Raw genomic sequence first — 25,384 nt, 5'->3', positions numbered from 1 at the left:
ATGAGACTACAAACATTACGCATTAAAGCTAAAATGCTACTAAAAACTTTTACTGTTAAAAATGCTGCCCTCCTGCAATTCCACTCAGTCTGAGCTCCAGTCCTAGATGTCGCAGTTGTTCTTTCTTACATTTTGGATGGTCCATAATATTAAGACGTGCCCTTTAGGTTTTCATAAGGGCTTACGTCCATTGGATTTTTTTACACAACCAGTCGGTTTGCAAACTTGTATTAGTATTAGAATAATAATAAGAGCTGTCCAAAATGATGCACTGCCATAGCAATCTATTACTTGGAAAAGTGCACTCAGTTGTAGCCAATAGACCGAGCAACGCTGAAATAAAGCTGACAGGTGTTTGTCCGCCTGGACTTTTCCTTAGACTAATCACGAAAGGTCTCATATATCAAGTGTCTCTCATTTCACGGTGAGCTTGCATTCAAGCCACAGGTCAACGATGTTTTGTATACGACCGCTAGAGGTTGATGCAAACCCTCCAGAGTGTGGGACGGACTACTGCTTTCAACACTTTTTCAGGGTTGTAGTCTTCTGTCGGTGCATGTACAAATTGAGCTAGTTCATGCACTGACTCCAGAAGTTGCGCGCTTCTGCTCCCAGGCGGTCGGTGCTGGTTTCAGTATATGCACAGGTGAAGAGTCCTTTGTAAGTTGTTTCTCTCTATATTATTAGCTACATTATTTGTTTAATGCTAAACAATTCAATTCAGCATTCGATTCAGTTTAATTATAGTGAAGATGCTGCCTAAGAACGGCACAGCGCAAGCAACAAGCTGACCTGAGGCATCACCTCGAAGCCTAAGAAGGAATTCATTCTAGGTTTGAGAGGAAATACGGAATAAAGACTTGATATAGATATTGCACAGAGTTAGCTATTAATGGTGCACCATGGAGAGCACCATCATCAACCCAGCACTCGCTTGGTGAAAGCATCATCCTAAGAGATAAAGATGAGAGCGCCAACATTTGGACTTCTGTGGAGCTGTATCGGTTTTCTTCACGGCGTTCAGTGTGGTTTAGGAGACAACCATGTGCATTCGAGCTTTATTTACAGGCGGTTGCGTAACCACGAGCGGCGAGAGATCCAGAGAGAAATCCTCTCCATCCTGGGCTTGCCTCACCGTCCCAGGCCCTTCTCCCCGGGTAAACAAGCGTCGTCTGCACCGCTTTTCATGCTGGACCTGTACAACGCGATGACGACCGAGGAGGAGAACGCGATACTCGGGAAGACGCTCTCTGGAAAAGCGCGTAAAAGCGCCTCTGGAGTTCCACATGGATACTCGAGTCCGTCGCAGCAGCCGTTGACCAGTCAGAGCCCGCCTTTGGCCACCGCGCACGAAACCAACTTTCTCAATGACGCGGATATGGTGATGAGTTTTGTCAACCTGGGTACGTATAGTTGGGTGGCAGGATTGTCTCTTAATGTGTCAGACTCTGTTCCGATCGTGATATGATGTGTGTCAGTATTTAGGTTAATCCTCGTGTTCTGTTCAAATTCACCTGAATGTTGTATGTGTAAAATATTAATATTTGTTCTTTTCATTTCAAATTTGTTCCACTGACTTAATCAATCACTTAATACTTTTATTTGGTGTCAAACTGTATAAAAATAAAGGAAAACAAATACAAATAAACATTTAGCTTGAATACATCTCTACAGAGTTTATGCCAATCAAATAATTGAAGGATGTAAATATTAATCATGTTTTATACATGGGGTCTCAGATATGGGGTCTATATATATATATATATATATATATATATACACCTATATATATATATATATAGGTACTGCGGGAGAATGTAAATTTTTGTTTATATTTAGTTCATATAATTATTTATTTATTTATTTGTTTGTTTAATTTACGCAAATTAAAAAATGCCGATCTGATGCTTTAATAACGCGTATATTTTGAGCTAAGGGCCTCAGTCATCAGAACACGTTTAAACTTAAAATATGTGCTCGTTTATAGAAGGAATGCAATTACAGCCTAGCTCCGGATTTTAAGTGGTAATTATTGATAATTGCCAGCTACAGTTTCGTTTGTCACAATATTACAGATTTAGTGCCTCACCAAGTTTATAAAATGTAAAATTATAGCCTATTGGATTTAGTAGACACACGGGAGTCTAGAAGGGCTGAGTTGAGTAAACAAGCTTCTTACATGTTTTGTTGAAGAAGAAAAAATAGAGAGAGAGAGAGAGATGTCCATTTGCTGGTTATTGAAGTGAAAACATCTCATTGGAAAAATCAAAAAATGCTATTTTGAATAAAAACATTATTGTTTAACAACAATGCTATCAAAATGCCATAAATTTAGCCTGTTTTTACTTTGAGGTAGTTTGATGATGTCGTGCACTTATGTGATTGTAAATTTTTTATTAGACTATTTTAGCAAGTCTGTCTAATAAAAATTATTTCTATCAGATATTTTGTCACTATTGCTAGTTTTTTGCCAACGTCTGTGTCTTTGTAAAGAATTAATATCTTTGGCATAATTCATTTATTCGATTTCAAATATAGTGCCTTCTTTCGAATTCAACGCCCTCAATGTTAAAATAGCAAGGTGATTTTTTTCATATTACTGGAATATAGTCCTCCACGTTTATGCTGTCCTTGAAAACTCTATAAACGGTGTATATATAAGACTGTATGGTTACTGGAAACTCTGAGGCAATTGCAGGTTAGAGAGAAAATAAAAATGTGGCTATAAAGAGTGTCATTATATCAGAATATATTTCTTAGAAAACACATGCACAAACTGTCGTGAAGTAAGTAAAAAATGTGAAGCAAATCATGAAGGACGTGTACATGCAGGGTTTGTTAATATCCTGTCATTAGTCATGAATGCTTTGTGCTGTTATTTGAAGAATGCTGTGATAAGACGATAAGTAAACGCTGAACTGTATACCACTTCAGAAGCTGTGACCTCTCACCTCACAGTTCATGTAAACTTATTAAGTGACTGTCTGACCTGAGGACAATTTGCCTTAATTACTTCCTGTTGTTGAGCAGAGGAAAGAGCTTGAAGAAAGGCCGCTTTTGGTCTAAATCTGGTGCCAGTAGCTAGCCTTTTTTTTTCTTTCTTTGCTAATCTAATTTGTGTAAGATGCTGGTTTAGCCACGTTTTTTTTTGCTTGTTTTTCCATTAAATGACATGCCTTTAAAGGTCACTGTTTTGTTTACAAAGAAGATAAAATCCTACACCCAGATAAATCACAAAAATCTTGTATGAATTTGTTGTTTTATGGATTTGTCAGAAAAAAATACAAAAGGGAGTTCAGAATAAACAAAGTGTGGGCCTCAGATATGGCAGAGTAAATAAACGTGTGTGTTATGATAGAGTCCCCCCATCATCACCTTAACTGCACTCCATGTGTTTTCACTCAGGAGAGTGAGGGCTTGTACAGTGTCTTCTTTCAAAGCGCTGCAGATCTTTCAATGTACAACGAGACGAAGGCACTAAAAGGATCCTGGATAAGTTGCATCCTTGTGTTGATGCTGTAGTTCATGAGTTTAAAAAAGCAGCTTGTCTACAGGAAAACGATCAAAATGGACACTCATAGTAAAGAAAAACAACAGCTATGAGTAAAGCAAATGGAATATTTAGCTTAAGCCTCCATTCAAAAGACCTGATCATTGCCATGCAAGCGAAATATGCTTTAACTTCTCTATTGATCTCCTGAAATAAATGTGCTGAATTAATCTCTCTCAATATCTCTCTATTACATGGAAAGCACTAGATCCCCATCCTCTGTTCTTAATTAGCAGCCAGGATGCTGAAGTTGAGTCTGGGCAGCTGGTGTAACTGTGGCCTGCCCTCTGACCTCTCCATGTTAAGTAACTACAGACTTTCACCGTAGATAAACTATCAGAGAAGGCGAGCTGCGCTATTTCACTGGCACCACAAAGCAAACACACATCAGCTCTGCTGCTTCATGAGCGGTGCTGTACGTCTGCATATCACTCTATATGCATATTTTAGCCAATGCTTAAGAAATTAGGATATCGGATTACATAATATATAGTAATATACCAATATACCAACAATCAGTGTTTAGTTTTACAAACCCAACATTTTTATGTCTACCAAACGGTTATAGAAAATGTTTTCTCGTTAAGGTTTCCACCATTTAGGACACTTTTAGGAGGTAGCACTAAATTTCTGACAATGATAACATTTCACCCGCATGGTATTTGCAGCAGATTAGAAAGGGGAATCTTGGGAGTTCAGAATATCGGAGTAGAAAGCTTGTGATTTAACTCGACATTTGTGTCTTGTCAGCTTTTCTCTGATAACGCAATGTGTTATTAGCGAAGGCCTGTTTTTCTTACCTGACAGCCCATTCATAATGGATAGAGCATACAGGGAAGGGTTTGTGTAGCGCCTGCTACCTGTGCTTAGATGGCTGCTTTAATGGACTGGTTACTGCTTTTGTTGGTCGCCCAGATGTGTGGATTAGGCTTGGAATGTTGACGATTTTGATGACCGACTTTTTAAAGAAAGCAGCTCCTGACACATGTGTGTAATAGTCTTCCTCCGTCCTACAGTGTGAGAGAAATGAGCCCCGTGCAGCTTCTCATGGTGTGCTTTGTGTTTCCGTGCAGTCGAGAGGGATAAGGATTTCTCCCATCACAGAAGACACTACAGGGAGTTTCGTTTCGACCTGACTCAGATTCCAGAAGGTGAGGCAGTGACCGCCGCCGAGTTCCGGATTTACAAGGATCAAAGTCACGTCAGATATGAAAACATCACACTCAAAGTCACCATTTACCAAGTCATCAAAGAATATCCAAACAGGTGAGACCTTTGCCCATTTTACACTACCATTTGAAAGTTTGGACACACTAGAGCGAATTAATGTTTCTCATGATCCCATTCCTTAAATTGCTTCTTAAAGAATGCATGTGATTCTTTACAAAATGAAATAAAAGAACACAAACAGCACCTGCAAATAAATTGCAATTGTCAGTGGCCATAATTAATTCTCAGGGAATTCTCCACAACATTTTAATCAAAATGTCTAGATGAGTTGGAGCAGATGGAGTAAAGGAAATGCAGTTAATAAGTGTCTAATGCATACAACTTCTTCAAATCCATTTAAAAAGCATCACAGGATGAACCTCATGAAATTTGTTGAGAGACTGAATAACTGTATTCTACTGAATATATTTTAAAATGCAATTTATTCCTGTGATCATATTCCTGTTATCAAACCTGAATTTTCAGCATAATTACTCCAGTCTTAATGTCACATAATCATTCAGAAATCATTCTGTAAAGTGCTTATTTTTATGCTTAATATTTTTCTTGAAATGTAATACTTTTTTTTCCAGGAAGAATAGATTTTTTTTCTTTTTTTTTTTTCTTCAGAAATGCCACTGTGCAAATAATGTGCAATCATGCAATCCATAAAAAACGAACTGTAATCTGATCATGAGCATTATAAAATATACTGATTACGAATCCTTGATTTTTGGAATCTGATTATGTAATCCAAATTATATGTAATCTTAGAAACCTTTTGTTTGTGTTCTTGCTGAATAAAATTATTAATTTCTTTAAACAAACAAACAAAAAAAAACATGTTTTGAAAGGCAGTGTTCAAATGTTCTGCCTGGTCAGAATCAAAATTGTCTGAACATTTGCTAGGTGATTTAATACACATCTTATAGCAGGACTTTCAATAAATGATGGAGAAACGTTATCAGAGAACAACCTTTTTGATGGTACATTTATTTATGAACTGCATCCAAACTCCCATGTATTAAAATATAAATTCTGTGAACCTTTATAAACATTTGTATGTCTTTACATTTACACTTCTACTAATAGTAGTAGTAGTGGTGCTCTTTTTTTGTCCCTTCACAGGGCAATTTCTGCAGTATTAACATCAATAGCCTAACACAATAAACTAAATCAACATATAAAACATACTCAAACCACAAACCCAGGCATTTACAATACACAACTCCCTTGTGTTAAGATGTACAGATGAAAATATAATTACAAGTTAAGTACATAAAACACTACACACACACTAATGATATTGTGTTGAAAAAGCTCTTTTACAGCTGAACAAAGCATCAGTGGTAGTTTTTGCCCCAGAGTAACATGTTGAGTTTAAATTAAACCTGACTTCCAATTAAACCTGTAGGATACTGTCTTAAAACTCTGCCTGGTCTGTGAAACACTTTAGGCAGGCAATCAAGCGGAAAATAAAAGGACATCCTGTTTACATGAGGCAGTCTGAAGTCTGTCTGGAGGTTTCCCTTGTGACGATTAAACTGAATGCGTCAGGATGTATTAAGACTGTAATTTGTCACCATTGAAAGACTGACAATGGTACACAATGTTTCAGAAACCATGTGGAAAAATACATTTGGCTAATATTAATGTAACATATTTTGGAACTTTTTCCAAGGATGATGTTGTGTAACATGATTCAGGAACACGTGTCTCAAGCTTTTATTTTTTTTTTTTACAACTACTGTAGGCTACCATGTTTACTGCAGGATCTATAAATATGTAACTGATATCATTGCTTTTGCTGAACTTCTGAAAAAATTAAATCAAAATGACAGACTGGTATCTTTATCATTTTGAGTATTCCACAAAGAAGATTTACTTTATGGAGTTTTAAAGCCAAGGCTGAGGAGGAGTTAGTTTATTTGATCCTGTCAATCATTATGCAAGATTATATAAACAGCTGTGTATCTCACTACCATGATGATTCTTCCAGCATCCCTCCACCACTCCATCTCCTGCCTTAAATCTATCCATTCATTACCACATTCAGTATTATGTAATCCTCGGACTTGAGCACTCTGTTTTGCACATAAAAGTAAAAAATAATAATAAAATAATTAAAAAGTGTTATTGTTAAAAAAAACATAAAAAAGTGTTATTGTTAACTAAAACACTGAAAGTGTTATATGAACTTTTGAAATATTCAGAAAAAAAGAACAAAACTCTTGTCTGATTTACAAAGGAAAATATTTCATAAGTTTTTTTTTTAGATAGATGTTTACATTATCCCTAAGCTGCTGAATTGACTCAAAGGTTCTACAAAATTATTTTGGGGGAAAAATCCTTTTCATTTCATTTCATTGGAACAAAGCTTATATTATAAATGTTGAACCTGTTACATTGCTCGTGTCAGTGTAGCTCAATAAGGTTTGAATTAGAATGGTAATACAAGTACTTCTTAACATCTAAACTGTGGGAGGTCCAACCTGTGCCTTTAATTCACAAAGAAAGATTGCATAGTCAGTGTGAAATGATTTGGATTTTTTATTTTATTTATTTTAAAATTTAAAATTAAATTTATGCATTTAGCAGACGCTTTTATCCACAGCGACTTACAGTGCATTCAGGCTATCAATTTTTACCTATCATGTGTTCCCAGGAAAAACCCCCAACCTTGCGCTTGTTAACGCAATGCTCTACCACTTGAGCTACAGGAACACACATTTTATTTTATTTTTTTTTATTTTTTTTTTACCTAAGAAAACTACCCCAGGTTTCTTTTTTTTTTTTAGGATATAGCCATCTGGGCTCAACTTAAAGAACATGACATCAGTTCAACCTCTTGTCCACTAGGAATAATTTAGTTTAACCAGAGCCTACCTGAACCAAAGCAAACCTGTTTTTCCTCAGTAACACCAGATATACTTGCTGGTAATGGCCATGGATAAAGTTTTCCATTAACAGCTCATTTGCAGGTTCCAGCTCTTGTGAAAGTCCATCAGTTATCACTCTTTGAATATCTTGACTGCTTGTCAGAGCGCTTGCACCCCAGACAGGGCCATCTGGCCTTAATAGAGGGCCTTTGCATCAAGAGACTTCCAAAGCTTCCTAAAAGTGAATCTGTGCCCACCTGCCTCTTCACGGTTCTAACGGTCTTCTAATCTAGATTGAGACCAGTGACTTATCTTGAGTCATACATGGGCACACCATAGACAGGGCATTTTCTCACCATGAATGAATGCAGCTGAAACATTTAAGTGGAGATACAGCTCTCCTGGGGCAATGAAACAGGGGTTTATAATGGATTCTGCCATCAGAGGCCCTGGAACCCTTCCTCGTGACAGTGTTTATGAGGCATCCACGTCCGACAACTTCACACATTCACTCCTTTGTCCATACTGTGATTTTCCTGTGATTAGTGGAAGTTATGTGTTTCACAGCTTAGCACCCACTTCTTACAGCCTGCCAAAGTGTGCCCACTGTGAAACTTTACACCCTTACAAAAAAGTATTGTGGAGGTACAGTACCTTGATAGTCAGGATTGGGAATAAAGAACCAATTCTTATTCAAAACTAGTTCAATTTATTTATTTGAACCAGGTGACATTAGTTTCTTTTCAGCAGAGAAAAAAAAAAAACTGAATTTAATGAAAGCAAAAGACTGGGTGCCATGACACAAGTAAATAGACCACACTAGTTTCTAGTGCACTGTCCTCTTTGGCTGTTTGCAGTTTGATGTAATCCAACTCGCAAGCGACTGAATTGCCTCAAAAATCAGTCTGAAACTCACAGGTTCACTATTTGTTTGAATCAGTCTAATAACTCACTGGCAAAAACAGTCAGAGCAGTTCTTGAAATTTTCACTGAACCGCAAGTCATTACTTTTGTTGTGCCCAGCTGGAAATGAACCAAGAACTTTTAATGTGTTATGTTGAACGGGAGGCTCATGAGAATTAAATCAGTGTAATTACCAACTAGTTTTTCACATGACAAAGTTTTTGACATAACAGATGGTCCTCTAATAAAAGGAAATACAGAAAAATACCATTGTTTTCGTTTAGAAAAATCATCATCAATAGTGGAATCAGAATATTTAACAGATGGTAACACCACAGTACTTTGATTTATACCATGGAACTGAATGATTTACCATTAGCCATGGTATTCACATGGCACTCCATGGTACTTCAAAGAATTCCACGATACTTGGTGAGTTCTAAGAACATGTATTAGCATCTGTTTTCATCTCTCCCTGTCTTTTGAGGTCAGTGTATATGATGCACAGATAGCCTATTTTATGTCAGTTGTATTCACTTGGTCACGCTGAAGTTGAAAAGAAAATGAGAATATTGAGTTGTAACAGGGACACAGAATGGGGTGGTTTGCTGCGCTCGACCTCATTGTGGCATGCTGAGACGTGCCACTGTCTCTGATCATTTTTCCTGTCTGTGAGATCAGGGCCGCTGTCTCACTGTGTGGCCCATGTGCTGTTTTGGAACGTCAGTTAAGTAGATGGACAGGAATGGCTTGTTGATAAAATTGTGGTTGAGATGAAAAGGAAGGGTTGAGAGAAAATTTGGTTGAACTTTTTTCAATATTTGTTTTTGTACGTTATAATCAACATTGCTAATTAAGATGCAGAATGACTGCAATTAGCAAAATCCAGCTCATTCGTCTCGGATTTTAAACATGTCATTACAGTTTAACATGCATCTATTTGAGGGGGACAGTGAAATATTATAATATTACTAATGTAAATAACATTGTCATATTGCATTCTTATTGTCTCATTAGGGATGCCGAAACATTTCTGCTGGACTCGAAAAAGATCTACGCTACTGATGGGGGGTGGCTGGTGTTTGACATCACAGCCACCAGTAATCACTGGGTCCTGAACCCACAGCAGAACATGGGCCTGCAGCTCTGTGTGGAGACCACTGATGGTAAGACAGTGACATCTATGCTTTAATTAAGGGCACTAACACAGTTTATGCTGTGTCAGAGAATGCAGTCAGAGGATGGTACTGGAAACTGGAGTATCAGTACTGAATAGATTACTTACAAATTATAGTCCGTTACTGATTACAGATGACATGATGAAAACTGTAGTTAGTAATGTAATCTAGGTTACACTTTTTAAGGTAATGAATTGTGACTACTTTTTAGATTTTTTTTTTTTCAAACTTGTTTTAAATTTGCCATGAAATGTACCATATTGTCAAAAAAAATCTAAGAGAAAGAAAATATATTCCTTTTTTTTATATCAATGTCAATGTGACCATCAGCCGACACTGGAGAACTGTAAACATGCAAAATTGTTGTTAAATTATTAAAATATTAACTTCCTCAGAAATATTTCAAGTAAATATTTTCTTGAAATAAAGTGGTTTGGCTGACTTAAACATTTCCCTGCATTACATGAACAAACATTAGTAAATATGAAAATGACAATGACATTACACACGATTGTGCACAATTTACTAATTATTTCCCTCTATTTGCTAAATCGTGCACTCAATTTATAGATTGAGAGAATGAATTAGTAAATTGTGCACACGATTTAGCAAACTGAGGGAAAAAATTAGCAAATTGAGGGAACAAAACAGTAACCGTGTGCACGTTTTAGTACATTGAAAGAACGAATTAGTAAATTTATTTATTTTTTATTTCTTTTCATTTCAAAAGTCTTTCAGGTTTAAAAAAAATGTTCAGACTTCCAGAAAGGTCAATTACTGAAGGTCACTGGATGAAGACATTGTGCTTCACAGCTATTCATCACCAGTGTTTTGTAACTTGCATAATTATTTGTTTCATACATGGTTTAATTGCTTGAGAGGTGTTTTTTTTTTCACCACCCAAATTCAGAAGCATGGTTTTACATTGCATTTACATGGCCATTCTATATTGAATGAATGAGACATTTGAATGAATGAATGAATGAATGAATGAATGAATGAATGAATGAATGAATGAATGAATGGATGGATGAATGAATGAATGAGGCATTTATATAGCGAATATATTGTGAATATAGTCAAAGCTAAATGGTATAACACAAAGTAGGAATTTTAGAAATGGACATTTAAAAGAGAAAAAAATAATAATCAATAAATTGTAAATGATTTAATACAAAGTTCTGTCATGAAACTCTAGATGGCGTAGGCCGACAGGTTCTAATTAAATCTGAAATAATCACATGATTATTCACATGGCCCAGCTGTTTGGTTTCTTTCGCATCAGCAGCCAATGAGCTTGCTGCACAACATTCAAATATTTGGCTACAGTGTGCTGTAGCAGTTGCAGTGTGCTTTAGAAACTCTCCACCTTCCCCAGCTCCACCTATATAGGGATATACAGGGTAATTTCATGTATATTATATATGGGGGTTATTTCATATATACTGTATGAGCAGCAGCACTATTTTCTAGAGCTGTCAAAATGACTGAAAAACTAAATTCTAATTTTTTACTTGAATATTAACAAAATTCGAACAATATTCAAATTTAAAAGGAATAATTTCAGTTAGGGGGAAAAAGCTTTGGGCTTCTCTCCTGAGGCCACAAGAGGGCGCATTATGCAAAATATTATGCACGTTTCTTCGAAGCGTAATAAAATAACAAGACTATCTTTGAAAAAAGTGCATAATGTTTAAAATAATGTTTATAAACCATATATAATTAATAAAGTTGCTTAATTAGGAAAAAAAAAAAAAAAAAAACGCCACCATGCATGTATGTATAATTTAATATAAAGGACCGAAAACCAATCACAAAGAGTAGGCTAATTTCTTCATTTAAAACATGAGTTACAGTGGGATGAGGAAAAACCGCCATAAAGTCTTGAGACATGTTTTTTTAAAAGTTGAACTTACATTAATTTTACATGGCTTTCTAAACATGCCTCTCTCTTGTGCAAGACGCAAGTACAACACTGATAGATGTCCCTCTAGAAAATGTGATAAATATGCATTCTGTGTGAACGGCTTGGTTTCAGTTTTGACGTGAACAACATCTTCTCCACAGTGATGCTCTCATTTTCCACAATATATTGAATGAACAATGTAGCAGCATCTAGTGGTTTTAACTGGATAGGCTTACAAAAGCATTAAAATGCAATGACACTTACATTGTCTTCGCATTTCGTGTGGAACGTTTTTGCATTTGAATATGTTTTTTTTTTTTTTTTTTTTTGACGAATATTCGAAATTAAAAAAAAAAAAAAATTGACAGCCCTTATATTTTCTACATGCTCACAGCAGCATGTATCTGGATGTATTGGCAGCAGCAAGTCTCAGTGCTTGCTCTGCCACAGCAGCGTAGCAGATCTATTACGCCAAGACCACACTAATTAACAATTGCATGTATATTACCATATTAAAACTCTCTTTTGAGTTGTCATAACAAAACAGCCATTGTGCAAATGATATGTAATCATGTAATCCATAAAAAAGTAACTGTAATCTGATGAGCATAAAAAGAAATATACTGATTAATAATACTAATAATATATTGATTAATAATACTTGATTTTTGGAATCTGATTATTTAATCCAGATGTAATCAGCTACTACCCAGCTCTTTGGAGTATAATGCCACTTCACACATTATTCTCCATTTTTGCTTGAGACATTACTGACGGAGTGTTTCACAGATAGTAATGCTCATGAAAATGCCATTGGCCAGTGATCACTGGAAGTCTGAAGTCTGTTGGAAGTCAGGTCAAGTCAAGTCAAGTCAAGCCTGCTTTATTGTCAATTCTTCCACATGTACAGTACATACATACAGAGAATTGAAATTGTGTTACTCTCAGACCCATGGTGCATTCAAATAACACTAAAAGTAGAGCCTAAAAATACAGATAGATACAGATCAAATATAAAATATAAAATACAAAATACAACTATAAAAATAAGGGCATGTAAAAAAATAAAAATAAAGTTAAATAAAGCAGCGCAAGGCACATGGCAGATAGATTGCAAACCAGCGAGGTGAACAAACAGTGCAGATAAAAAGACTGTAGTAGTGCAAAAAAAAAAAGCTTACGTGAAGTCTGTTGTTTAAAAATGTTAAAATTGTCCAAAGATGTGCACTGGTCATACAAAATCTTTGTATAACAAATGTTATTTACGTTTGTGCACATTCAAAATTTGTGATGATGTGTCAGAACGAATTTGAGGTCAATGGTGTTATTATATTTATTAGTATAGTATTAGTATTCCTATCCAGGGGTACATTCCCCAGAAGCAGTTTTAGCCAACTATGCTCATGAGTTCCATTAATTCCAACATAGTTCGATGATTTGGTGTTTCCCAAAATCATAGTTCCAACACTGCAAATCAGCATCACAAAAATGTGTGGTTGGAACTACAGCTTTCAACTTTTGGTATAGCATAGGATCTTGTTAATATGATGTGGATTAAATACTGAAGAACTTGGTCTTGGGCACAATAAGTGAGTTAACATGCAGTACAATCTACACGTTTCCTTCTATATATATATATATATATATATATACACACACACACACACACACACACACACACACACACACACACACACACACACACACATTTTATTCTGCTTCGAGTATGTGTGTTGTAAGAGGCAACCTGCAATTGAATCACACATCTGGAAATAAAGCAATAAAACAACAGATAATAACAAAAATCCCTTATGACTTTCAGCAATAATCTGGCATTAATTCAGTTTCAAACCAATGTATTAGCAGAAGTTATTACTCCAACTGTGTGGTATCATTTACAATACTTCTATAGTGTTGAATCAACATGGTTTGAATGTTGGATGTATGAATTACAAAGATTTGGGACTACCTAATTGAGTTCTTCAGTGAACCATTGTAATGCAGTGTTTATGTAACGAGTTACAATGTTTTAAGGGAAATTCTAGTTTAAATACATGGAACTGCGTATGTGGGATGTGTTTAGTATTTAGTGGATTTTACAATAAATGTCTGCCAGACTACCACTGCTCTATGTAAATAATTTGTTGGGTAATTTATTGAATGATAAACATTTGGTCACTTTAAAGACAGCATCATATTTAAGTGTTCTTTCCTGCATGTGCTTTATTGTTTTGATTGATGCATTCTCTTTTTACTGGAAAAAAGGACCATGAAATGCAGCTGGTTTCATTTCCATTCACATATTTATTATATTAGCATAAAAACAGACACGTTTACCAATGTGAGACTTCACAAAAGTATTATCTTTTAGTCATGACTATGCCCAGTTTTTCCTCTTTCTTAAATGGGAACCTGATGCCATGGAGTTGGCTGCATTTTGGGATCAGTTTTCAGCCCAAAGTTTGACATGTACACAATCATTACAGTATCTGCGTGGACCATAGAAACTGTCATAAATAGTTGTGGTGATTTTGCCACCCAGGAAGAAGTTTTCATGACTTAATCACGGCTGTTTGTCTAACGTTGATCACTGTAACCGGATGCATTCTTCTGTTTGATATTCAGGTAGAAGCATCAACATGAAATCTGCTGGCATCATCGGAAGGACCGGACCTCAGTCCAAACAGCCATTCCTGGTTGCTTTTTTCAAAGCCAGTGAGGTTCTGCTCCGTTCTGTAAGAGCCACAGGAAGCAAGAGGAAGAGCCACAACAGAAACAAAAGTAGAACACAACAGAAATCTTCACCAGCTCTCAAAAGTGGAGGTACAGTATAGTCTTTCGATATATAAAAACATTCAGATGTGCTGTAAGTAGTTATCCATTTTTCTAACTTCCACTAGACATGGCCAAAGAGCAGCTTCAACTCACTTTCTGACATCTTCATGTACAGACATGTTACAAAAAAACAAAACAAAAAAAAAGTATCTTGATCTCACAACCTCTTGTCTAATTACTGGATCAAACTAATCGAACTGATCACTGGATTTACGAAATTTGTCAGTGGCATCAAATCTATTAAAGATACTCAAGGCACATTATAAGAAGGTGCCTTTGGAGAATGTTGTGCCATTATATGATTTTTATTTTTTATTTTTTAAGTACACCAGTCTAATTTGCTTTCAAGTGTGTCAGATAAACCATGGAACGTAAAAACAAAATAACTCTGGTTCACATTAATAGTCAGTCAGATGGTGTTCAAGGCATGATTACAATATTTTTTTTTTAAGAAGTCAATGTCCCGCTGTCACTTTTTTGGCTTTTGCAGAGGCTAAGGCCACCACAGAAAGGTGTGATTTCCTAGGGCTCTGATTTCAGTGAAATATTTGTCATATTTTAGGGATATTTTCTGGAGACTATTCTATATATATATATATATCACCTTTATTTGTATAGCACAATACAATACTGATTGTGTCAAAGCAGCTTTACAGTGTCAAACAGAAGATAGTTTGTCAATAATGCAAGAAGACAATATCAAAGAGTCATTTTTCCAGCTAAAGTCAGTTCATTGACGATTCAGTGATGTCATCTTTCAGTTCAGCCCTCTTCCAATAGTTTCTGTGCAATCAGTCTGAGCAATAAATCACTTACAACATCATTGATTTGCAATTACTAAGTAGCAGTTGTTTTAATCGACAGTTCTAGATGACTCACTTGAGGAATACCTGCTGAGTCTACCTTGTGTTTTCTGAATGTAGACCTCTTTGCTGCCATCAGATTTCTGAGTATGTACTGCATTCAGAGTCTGTATACAAAGACGCCCTGCCAGCTGCAAACATAGGGCACACTAAGCCCACACACATTCCTAGACTAAACAACACGACTACCTCAGTGTTTGAAGGCTCAACGTCTGTTTTGTTACTGTTATCTAGATCAGAACACTAGTGAACAGAGACAAGCCTGCAAGAAGCATGAACTTTATGTGAGCTTCCGCGACTTAGGATGGCAGGTAAACACATGTGACGGCTTGCAAGACATCAATCAATTACAAGATTGCACAGCGCGATTGCTTCATTCAGCCAGAGAATTCATCTCTGTCTCTCTGTCATTTTAGGATTGGATTATTGCACCAGAGGGCTATGCAGCCTTTTATTGTGATGGAGAATGTTCATTTCCACTGAATGCACATATGAATGCGACAAATCATGCGATTGTCCAGACCTTGGTAAGCGTCCTTTGGTTTATCACACTATATATATATATCAACTAGTAGTTCATGTATTTAATAGGGCTGTCAAATGATTAATCACGATTAATCACATCCAAAATAAAAGTTTTGTTTACATAATATATGTGTGTATACTGTGTATATTTATTATGTATATATAAATACACACACATGCATGTATATATTTAAGAAGAATATGTTATGTTTATATATTAAATATATTTATATATAATATTAAAATATAAGAATATAAATATATAAATGTATATACATGTAAATATTTTCTAAATATATAATTTATGTGTGTGTATTTATATATACATAATAAATATACCCTGTACACATACATATATTATGTAAACAAAACTTTTATTTTGGATGTGATTAATCGTGATTAATCATTTGACAGCCCTAGTATTTAATGGTAAAAAAAATGGATTTCATTGTTTAGTTTGTGTTTAGTTTGAAAGATATTTTTGTTAGATAAACCATTTTTGTTACTATGTTGTCTCTAGTTAAAACCCACTGGTTTTAGTCCCACATATCATACATTTCTCTTTTTTTGCTGATCATAGGTCCATCTAATGTTTCCTGATAATGTGCCAAAGCCTTGCTGTGCACCGACCAAACTGAATGCCATATCAGTGCTGTATTTTGATGACAGCTCAAATGTAATTCTGAAGAAGTACAGGAATATGGTGGTGAGGTCCTGTGGATGTCATTGAGGACAGAGGAGCTTCTGTGTCATATTGCTGGAATAACATACCAAAAGAAACAGTTTTTGACATTTATTGTACAGTATTATGTATATATTAGCTCATAATTCCTCTTATTTATTTGGCTTTGTTTTGTAATATATATGAGAGATGTAGATGAGTTACCACTCTTTACCACTGATCCATAGCTGTTTGCTCTTTCTCTGAAAATATTTGAATAAGTTAGGCCAGTTAGAGAGAGTTTTACAGCATCGAGTATACATGTCAAATTCATAAGCAACCACTCCAAAACAGAACTGCTGCTATATTACACAAGAAATGTAAATGCCTTAAACTCTAAGTCACCTAAATACTTTTTTTATGTGAGGAAAAAACAGCCATATTAGATTTTGCAAACAAACAAAAGTTTTTCTTTGTTACTGAAATTATTGTGGTGTTGTTGTAAAAGCACTGAGTCCTACGACTATATTTCCTGAAATAGCCCAAGGTATTGTAGCCCACAATTACTGTTCTATATTAGTTTGCTTTAGATATCAGTGGGTGGCTATGCAAAATTAAGTTATATATTTTTTTTTTCTTCAAGCAAATATACTTCTTCCCTATATACACTTGTATTTGTACTCTGAGTAATATATATATATATATATATATATATATATATATATATATATATATATATATATATATATATATAATATTTTTTTTGGGGGGGGTGTTGTCATTAAATCTATTTTCAAATATATTTTCTGTGTCTGTCTCTACCAGTTGACTCAACATCATGCTTGTTGCACGTTTTCTTTAAATCTGCTAGAAAACTCTATTACTCCATTTTGTTTTACTTTTTGTTACTAAGCTGGCAAATATTTCCATGCAAATCTATGTCGACCTCGTCTGATCACATGACAAAGATTTTATCAACAATGTCATTTTTTTTTTATTTTTTTTTAAGAACATTTTCGTTGAATGCCAGAAAATTGAGTGGTTATATTTGGCTTAATTGAAACCAGTGGTCAGGGCACCCAGATGTTATGTGGTCCCAATCTAAAAAGAGTGTTGACGTCCAATGAATAGCAGAGGCCACCTGTTAACTTAACTTCTAGCAGTGTGGATGATTTGCATTCCTGCGGCCTGCTGCCCTGCATGATTACTCCTGCTGCTTCACAATCCCATCTACTGTTTAATATCATGGATTCCTTCCAATTCCACTAAATGTCTTCCTTTCTACAAGACCAGGCCCAGTGTGAAAGCTGCTATTTTAAGGAAATCTGTGTCAGTGTGCAGACTCCCTTAGTATAAGCCCTGTAGCCACATAAAAGGGTAAAGGGATCATTTGCCATTGTGAGTATAGATGAATATACTGTCCCGTTCCCTGCAGAGAGCACACACATGCACACGATCGATCAGAGTGGGGCCCTTCAGAAAATTGGATGCTCATTTGACACTCATACTATATGATAGCGTTTACACGGTTAATATCAGACTTTAGTCAGATATGTATTAACCCAATTGCTATAACCGGATTAAGCCAATATTCTGGTTTCTTGTATTCTGAGACAGCTGGAATAAGCTTATGTGAATTGAAATTTTGTGTCATGATCTGCACATGTCCAAACGCAGTTCAAGCAATCTGCGCAGTTCAAACTATCCAAATCATTTTTGGAGCAAAAAGGAGAAGGTTTCTATTACGTTTACTTTTTTCAAGATTAAAGGCATATTCAGACCACAGAGCTTAGTCAGAAAATGATGTGCGTGTAAACATGCTTGTTGAAATTGTTAACAGAAAATTTAGATTCTATGTTTTTTGAACCATAAAATAAGGGGACACCCACCGCACCACAAATCTGTTCCTCATACATTTAGATTCTAGCTCAAATTGCTGCTATGTTTCTGCTCTTTGACTTCATTGTAGTAATGAGCTACATATGCTTGTTGTTTTGTGTAGTCAAAGGGTCAACTGTCAATCATATCCCCGTGTTACACTGCAATAAACCTTGGTATGCCTGAAAGGAAACCACAACCTACAGTGGACGACACACGAACATTGCTAAAAATGCAGTTCTGTTGTCCCGTACACATGTACATGTAGTGGAATAGATGCATATTAGAATGATTAGGAGTGTATTTTATCTAGTTAGGTAAATATTTAGGACACTACACCCCAAGAGAACACAATCTGAACACGTGCACAGCTTTGTTTAAATGAATGGGAAACATTATTTTTAACCCATGTGACATTAGTTGAAATATGTATAATACCTAAAGACATGGAAAAGTTTGTTTTTAATTATCTTTGTGATTCCACACGGTAAAAATTACATTTTCTTGTTCTGTTTGTGGATCATTCATGACAAAAAACAAATTAATGACACAAATAAATAAAACGTCAATCACTATCATAAAGTATCAACGTTGTCATATTTATTTGTGAAAATTTTACTCCCATTACTTTAGCCTATCGTAAGCAAGAACATTTTTATTTTCTCTAGCCTTATAGTTTATTTTGAAAGTGTCTGCTTGCAGTTGGCCCACAATGCTGCAGAAACTTGATCTAATCAAAATGTTTTCCAGTTTACTTTCTTCATCTTTCCACATACCCTTTTTCCAATTTGGGTTTAGTGGGTGGGCTGTAGACCCTTATTACAGCTCAATCAGACGTCCCTGAGCAAGTCAACCATCTGGGTCACATTTTTTACATGCTCGTTACCAGGACAAGGTCACGACTTAGAATACAGAGGATGTGTTTTGAGTCAAATGCTATTTGTGCGTGTTGGGTGTGTGCATGCTTGTTTTGGTGTAAAAGAGGTGAGAGAAGACTATGTTTGACCCCATAAGTCCTATTCAATTTGTGTAAAACGGAACACCTGTATACTGCTGCATTCCCAATCACTGCCAGAGTGTTTCAGGACTGGACTGTGTTCACCTAAACCAAAGAGCTACTGAGCCAGGTCGTGCATTACAGTGATTTTATCATGGGTAATGTGAATAATCCTCTGTAACCCACAGGCATGACTGGTTTCATAAAACTGTGTCAACAGCAACATATCAAAAGATACCAATGTTAAATAAATAGTTACACATTAATTTTGATCATTAAAAACAAAAACAAATGACAAATAGCTGACTAATAAAAATGGCAATAAAATCTTTTTATCTATAAGCAATTTATGGTTGTAATAAAAAATATGTTGTCTCTGGTGTGTGTTTATATGCATTTTACAATGCTTCAATTGAACTCTTTCAATTATAATTTTTTATAAAATCTGTTTTATTAAAATAATTGCAAGGGAGCTATAAATTGATATTCAATTAAGTGAGCCTTATTTGCCTGTCATACAGATATGCATATTCATATATAATAAATATAAATGTATTTTATTTTAACTTAATGATTGCCATTAACAAAATTTTGAATGGTAACATTGCATTCCTAAGCTAACTTTTCCTATCTTTTCCTTTTCTTACATTTCCTAACTTAAATATTACAAAATATTACAACTACCATAAAACATAGTACAAAACATAGTACACTTACACCTATAGTTTCATCCATAAATAAAAGATCCTATGTGTCTGTGGCCCTTTAGCATTACGTCTTGAGAGTAAAGCCAAGACACCACAAACGAGAGTCCTTTCAAAAAGGGCAGGCAGACAAAAAAAAAATACCTCACATCCCATGTGGAAGGTTGCAAGGTTTTCGCATTATTCACTTTCCCTCTCATGCTCGTATGTTTTCACTACATATTGGAGTTGAGAATGGACTTTCCATGGAATTCTCTGTGCCACTCTCTTAAACCTTTAGTCTTCATTTCACGCAAACTCCATGAATTAATTTGGTGATTCACACTCATCAAAGTGTGGGTGCAGTTGAGCTGTGCTCTACATTCAATTCAAATAGGGTCGTTATTATTTTGAAGTTAAAGCTGGCTGGCTGATTAATATTTGGTGTAAATAGTTTAGCACGATCAGGAAAGAACCTTTTCTATAGAGAATTACTTTCTGCACACCTTAGCCATCGGCAGCTATTTATTTATTTATTTTTCATTTTTCACTTTGCTCCTGTAAATGGAGTGCTGAAATATATCTGAAACCTTTTTGAACTCATTGGATTTGTACTTTGTGTGGTGCAAGCCATGATCCCTCCACGGTGCAGTTAAAAATTCCACCGGAAACATCTAGAAGCACATTAAAACATCTGTCCTCATGTATCAATGTCAAAATGTGTTAATACTCAGTGTTCTAGCGAAGTAATCCAAAAATCCAAAATTAAACTAAGCGGTCTGTGCTGAGACTATGCTATGGTTAATCTGTGATATGCTGAACACAGAAAGTTAAGTTTTTATTAGGTTCTTCAAAAGCTGAACTCCCACAATGCTTTGAAAATATTTATATGATTGTTTTACTAAAATACAAAGGTCAACACAAGACATCATCACAACTTCCTGCTTGCCGTGCTGCTGTTTTGTGATCGTAGCTCCGTGTAGCTTTGTTTTTTCTGTAGAATCTTTATATTACTATCACTCTCTATTGTTTAAAGTGATAAAATATAACTTAATTCCCACCATATTTCTGATATTATCTATCAATCTAATCTGATTAATTTGATCGTTCACTTTTATTTTAAATCCGTGAGTGCAGTGCACCTGCATCGCGTTAGCACTCGTTAGCTTGTCATTAGCGTTTCCATTTGTGCCTATCCCTGTTTTCTTTCCTCCTCTCCTTTCTCTCATTACTCTCTCTCTCCGTTTTCACAAGTTCACCACATGTATAGTGTAAGAATCTTTCATCAAGCACGGTGAGTAATGGCTTCTAAATCCATTGAAATATTCACTGCTTGCCACATGTATAGTTTATCTATCTCTGTCGGTGATGAGGGATTCACATGTGATAAATGCAGGGAAATAGTTAGACTGACAGAGAAGATTTCAGAATTAGAGACACGCATCCAAACTTTAATTGAGGACAGTAAGAATGTGAGGGCTCTAGATATGGCTTTGGATGCGCCTAGCTCAGGGACTCCTGTACATTGTTCGGTTTCGGTAACAGGGCCTTTGCAGCAGGGCAACTGGGTGACTGTGAGGCGGCATAGTCGTGGGTCTAAACACCACTCTTCTGTTCCGATCAAAACATTAAACAGGTTCTCCCCACTCAGTGATGCACCCACTGAGAAACCTGATGAAAGTGCTCTAGTTATTGGCGATTCTATTGTACGGACGTGAAAATAGAGACACCAGCCACCATAGTCCAATGTTTTACCGGGAGCCAGAGCGCCTGACATCTTAGCAAATTTAAAAGTGCTGGCTAATGCTAAACGTAAATACAGTAAGATTGTTATTCACGCCGGTGCTAATGATGTTCGACTTCGCCAGTCGGAGATCACTAAAAATAACATTAAAGAGGTGTGTGAACTTGCAAGCATGATGTCAGACACTGTAATATGCTCTGGTCCCCTCCCTGCTTACCGTGGTGATGAGATACATAGCAGATTGTCATCACTCAATGGCTGGATGTCTAAGTGGTGCCTGCAGAATAACATAGGTTTCATAGATAATTGGACAAGTTTTTGGGGCAGACCTGACCTGTTGAAAAGAGGTGGTCTTCATCCCTCCTGGGGTGGTGCCGCTCTTCTTTCTAGAAATATGGCACATAGTCTGAGAGTTTGTACTTGACTAACTGGGGCCCAGGTCAGGACGCATACAGACTGGCTAAACCCGACCGTCTGCTAGCCGCCTCCAGTCACAGAAGTCAGTTAATTCTCAGCACATAGAGACTCTTTCACCTAGATATCACACTATAGAGACTGTGTCTGTTCCCCGGGCTAGAAAATACAAAAAAACGTCCAAACCAATTTAAGAGCAACAATTTAATTGAGGTTCAACAAATAAAAAACAGATGCAATACGGATAAAAGGGGTATTGCACAAAACTAAAATAAAAAAAGGTCCCTTTCTACGAAAGCACTTTTTGTAAATAATATGATCACTGATCATAATCTAGATGCACTCTGTTTGACAGAAACCTGGCTAAAACCTGATGATTACATTATTTTAAATGAGTCTACACCCCAAGATTACTGTTATAAACATGAGCCACGTCCAAAAGGTAAAGGGGGAGGTGTTGCTTCAATTTATAACAATATTTTCAGGATTTCTCAGAGGGCAGGCTTCAAGTATAACTCGTTTGAAGTATTGGTGCTTAATATAACATTATCCAGAGAAACAAATGTTAATGATAAATCCCCTGTGATGTTTGTACTGGCTACTGTATACAGGCCACCAGGGCACCATACAGACTTTATTAAAGAGTTTGCTGATTTTACATCAGAGTTAGTGCTGGCTACAGATAAAGTTTTAATTGTTGGTGATTTTAATATCCATGTTGATAATGAAAAAGATGCATTGGGATCAGCATTTATAGACATTCTGAACTCTATTGGGGTTAGACAACACGTCTCAGGACCTACTCATTGTCGAAATCATACTCTAGATTTAATACTGTCACATGGAATTGATGTTGATGGTGTTGAAATTATGCAGCCAAGCGATGATATCTCAGATCATTATTTAGTTTTGTGCAAACTTCATATAGCTAAAACTGTAAATTCCACTTCTTGTTACAAGTATGGTAGAACCATCACTTCTACCACAAAAGACTGCTTTGTAAGTAATCTTCCTGATGTATCCCAATTCCTTAGCATATCCAAAACCTCAGAACAACTTGATGATGTAACAGAAATTATGGACTCTCTCTTTTCTAGCATTTTAAATACAGTTGCTCCTTTACGCTTAAGGAAGGTTAAGGAAAAGAGTCTGACACCGTGGTGTAATGAGCACACTCGCACCCTAAAGAGAGCAGCCCCGGAAAATGGAGCGCAGCTGGAGGAAAACAAAACTAGAAGTATTTCGTATTGCTTGGAGGGAAAGTAACCTATCTTACAGAAAAGCATTGAAAACTGCTAAATCTGATTACTTTTCGTCTCTTTTAGAAGAAAACAAACATAACCCCAGGTATTTATTCAATACAGTGGCTAAATTAACGAAAAATAAAGCATCAACAAGTGTTGACATTTCTCAACATCACAGCAGTAATGACTTTATGAACTACTTTACTTCTAAAGTCGATACTATTAGAGATAAAATTGTAACCATGCAGCCGTCAGCTACAGTATCACATCAGACAGTTCACCATAAATCCCCTGAGGAACAGTTCCACTCATTCTCTACAATAGGAGAGTAAGAATCGTATAAACTTGTTAAATCATCTAAACCAACAACATGTATGTTAGACCCTATTCCATCTAAGCTCCTTAAAGAGGTGCTTCCAGAAGTCATAGATCCTCTTCTGACTATTATTAATTCCTCATTGGTATTAGGGTATGTCCCAAAATCCTTCAAACTGGCTGTTATTAAGCCTCTCATCAAAAAACCACAACTTGACCCCAAAGAACTAGTTAATTATAGACCGATCTCGAATCTCCCTTTTCTTTCAAAGATACTAGAAAAGGTAGTATCCTCACAATTATATTCCTTCTTAGAGAAAAATGGCATCTGTGAGGATTTCCAGTCAGGATTTAGACCGTATCATAGTACTGAGACTGCTCTCCTTAGAGTTACAAATGACCTGCTCTTATCATCTGATCGTGGTTGTATCTCTCTATTAGTGCTATTGGATCTTAGTGCTGCGTTCGACACTATCGACCACACTATTCTTTTGCATAGACTAGAACACTTTGTTGGCATTAATGGAAGTGCATTAGCATGGTTTAAATCGTACTTATATGACCGCCATCAATTCGTAGCAGTGAATGAAGAGGTATCATATCGTTCACAAGTGCAGTATGGAGTACCGCAAGGCTCAGTACTAGGGCCGTTACTCTTCACGCTTTACATGTTACCCTTGGGAGATATCATCAGGAAACACGGTGTTAGCTTTCACTGTTATGCTGATGATACTCAGCTCTATATTTCTTCGCGCCCTGGCGAAACATACAAATTTGAAAAAACTAACGGAATGCATAGTCGACATAAAAAACTGGATGACGAGTAATTTCTTACTGCTAAATTCTGAAAAAACAGAGGTGTTAATTATAGGGCCTAAAAGCTCTGCATGTAATGACCTAGAACGCTGTCTAAGCCTTGATGGCTGCTCTGTCAATTCTTCGTCATCAGTTAGGAACCTAGGTGTGCTATTTGATAGCAACCTTTCCTTAGAAAGCCACGTTTCTAGCATTTGTAAAACTGCATTTTTCCATCTCAAAAATATATCTAAATTACGGCCTATGCTCTCAATGTCAAATGCAGAAATGTTAATCTATGCGTTTATGACCTCAAGGTTAGACTATTGTAATGCTCTATTGGGTGGTTGTTCTGCACGCTTAGTAAACAAACTCCAGTTAGTCCAAAATGCAGCAGCTAGAGTTTCTTACTAGAACCAGGAAGTATGATCATATTAGCCCGGTCCTGTCAACACTGCACTGGCTCCCTATCAAACATCGTATAGATTTTAAAATCTTGCTTATTACTTATAAAGCCCTGAATGATTTAGCACCTCAGTATTTTAATGAGCTCTTGTTACATTATAGTCCTCCACGTCCGCTCCGTTCTCAAAACTCTGGCAATTTGATAATACCTAGAATATCAAAGTCAACTGCGGGCGGCAGATCATTCTCCTATTTAGCGCCCAAACTCTGGAATAACCTACCTAACATTGTTCGGGAGGCAGACACACTCTTGCAGTTTAAATCTAGATTAAAGACCCATCTCTTTAACCTGGCTTACACATAACATACTAATACACTTCTAATATCCAAATCCGTTAAA

At 36.1% G+C, this 25,384-nt stretch overlaps 1 protein-coding gene across 1 annotated transcript; it reads left to right on the top strand.

Annotated features, from left to right (window-relative positions):
- Nucleotides 1-296: 296 nt before the first annotated feature.
- Nucleotides 297-17,191, top strand: LOC109061804 (bone morphogenetic protein 5-like). Its single transcript, XM_042768354.1, has 7 exons — nucleotides 297-1,403; nucleotides 4,624-4,816; nucleotides 9,559-9,707; nucleotides 14,251-14,448; nucleotides 15,558-15,634; nucleotides 15,740-15,850; nucleotides 16,429-17,191. The coding sequence occupies exons 1-7, from the start codon at nucleotides 965-967 to the stop codon at nucleotides 16,576-16,578; spliced, it is 1,317 nt and encodes a 438-aa protein (XP_042624288.1). The 5' UTR covers nucleotides 297-964; the 3' UTR covers nucleotides 16,579-17,191.
- Nucleotides 17,192-25,384: the final 8,193 nt, after the last annotated feature.

Source organism: Cyprinus carpio, chromosome A13, assembly GCF_018340385.1.
Source record: "Cyprinus carpio isolate SPL01 chromosome A13, ASM1834038v1, whole genome shotgun sequence".
Classification (NCBI taxonomy): Eukaryota; Metazoa; Chordata; class Actinopteri; order Cypriniformes; family Cyprinidae; genus Cyprinus; species Cyprinus carpio.
This window is presented reverse-complemented; position numbering and strand designations above follow the sequence as displayed.

What these genes read in the sequence shown, in the direction of transcription:
- LOC109061804 (XM_042768354.1), top strand. Translation starts at nt 965, where the DNA reads ATGAGAGCGCCAACATTTGGACTTCTGTGGAGCTGTATCGGTTTTCTT. An exon ending in ATCAAAGAATATCCAAACAG is followed by an intron (nt 4,817 to 9,558) that starts GTGAGACCTTTG and finishes TTGTCTCATTAG; the next exon opens with GGATGCCGAAACATTTCTGC. An exon ending in TCCGCGACTTAGGATGGCAG is followed by an intron (nt 15,635 to 15,739) that starts GTAAACACATGT and finishes CTGTCATTTTAG; the next exon opens with GATTGGATTATTGCACCAGA.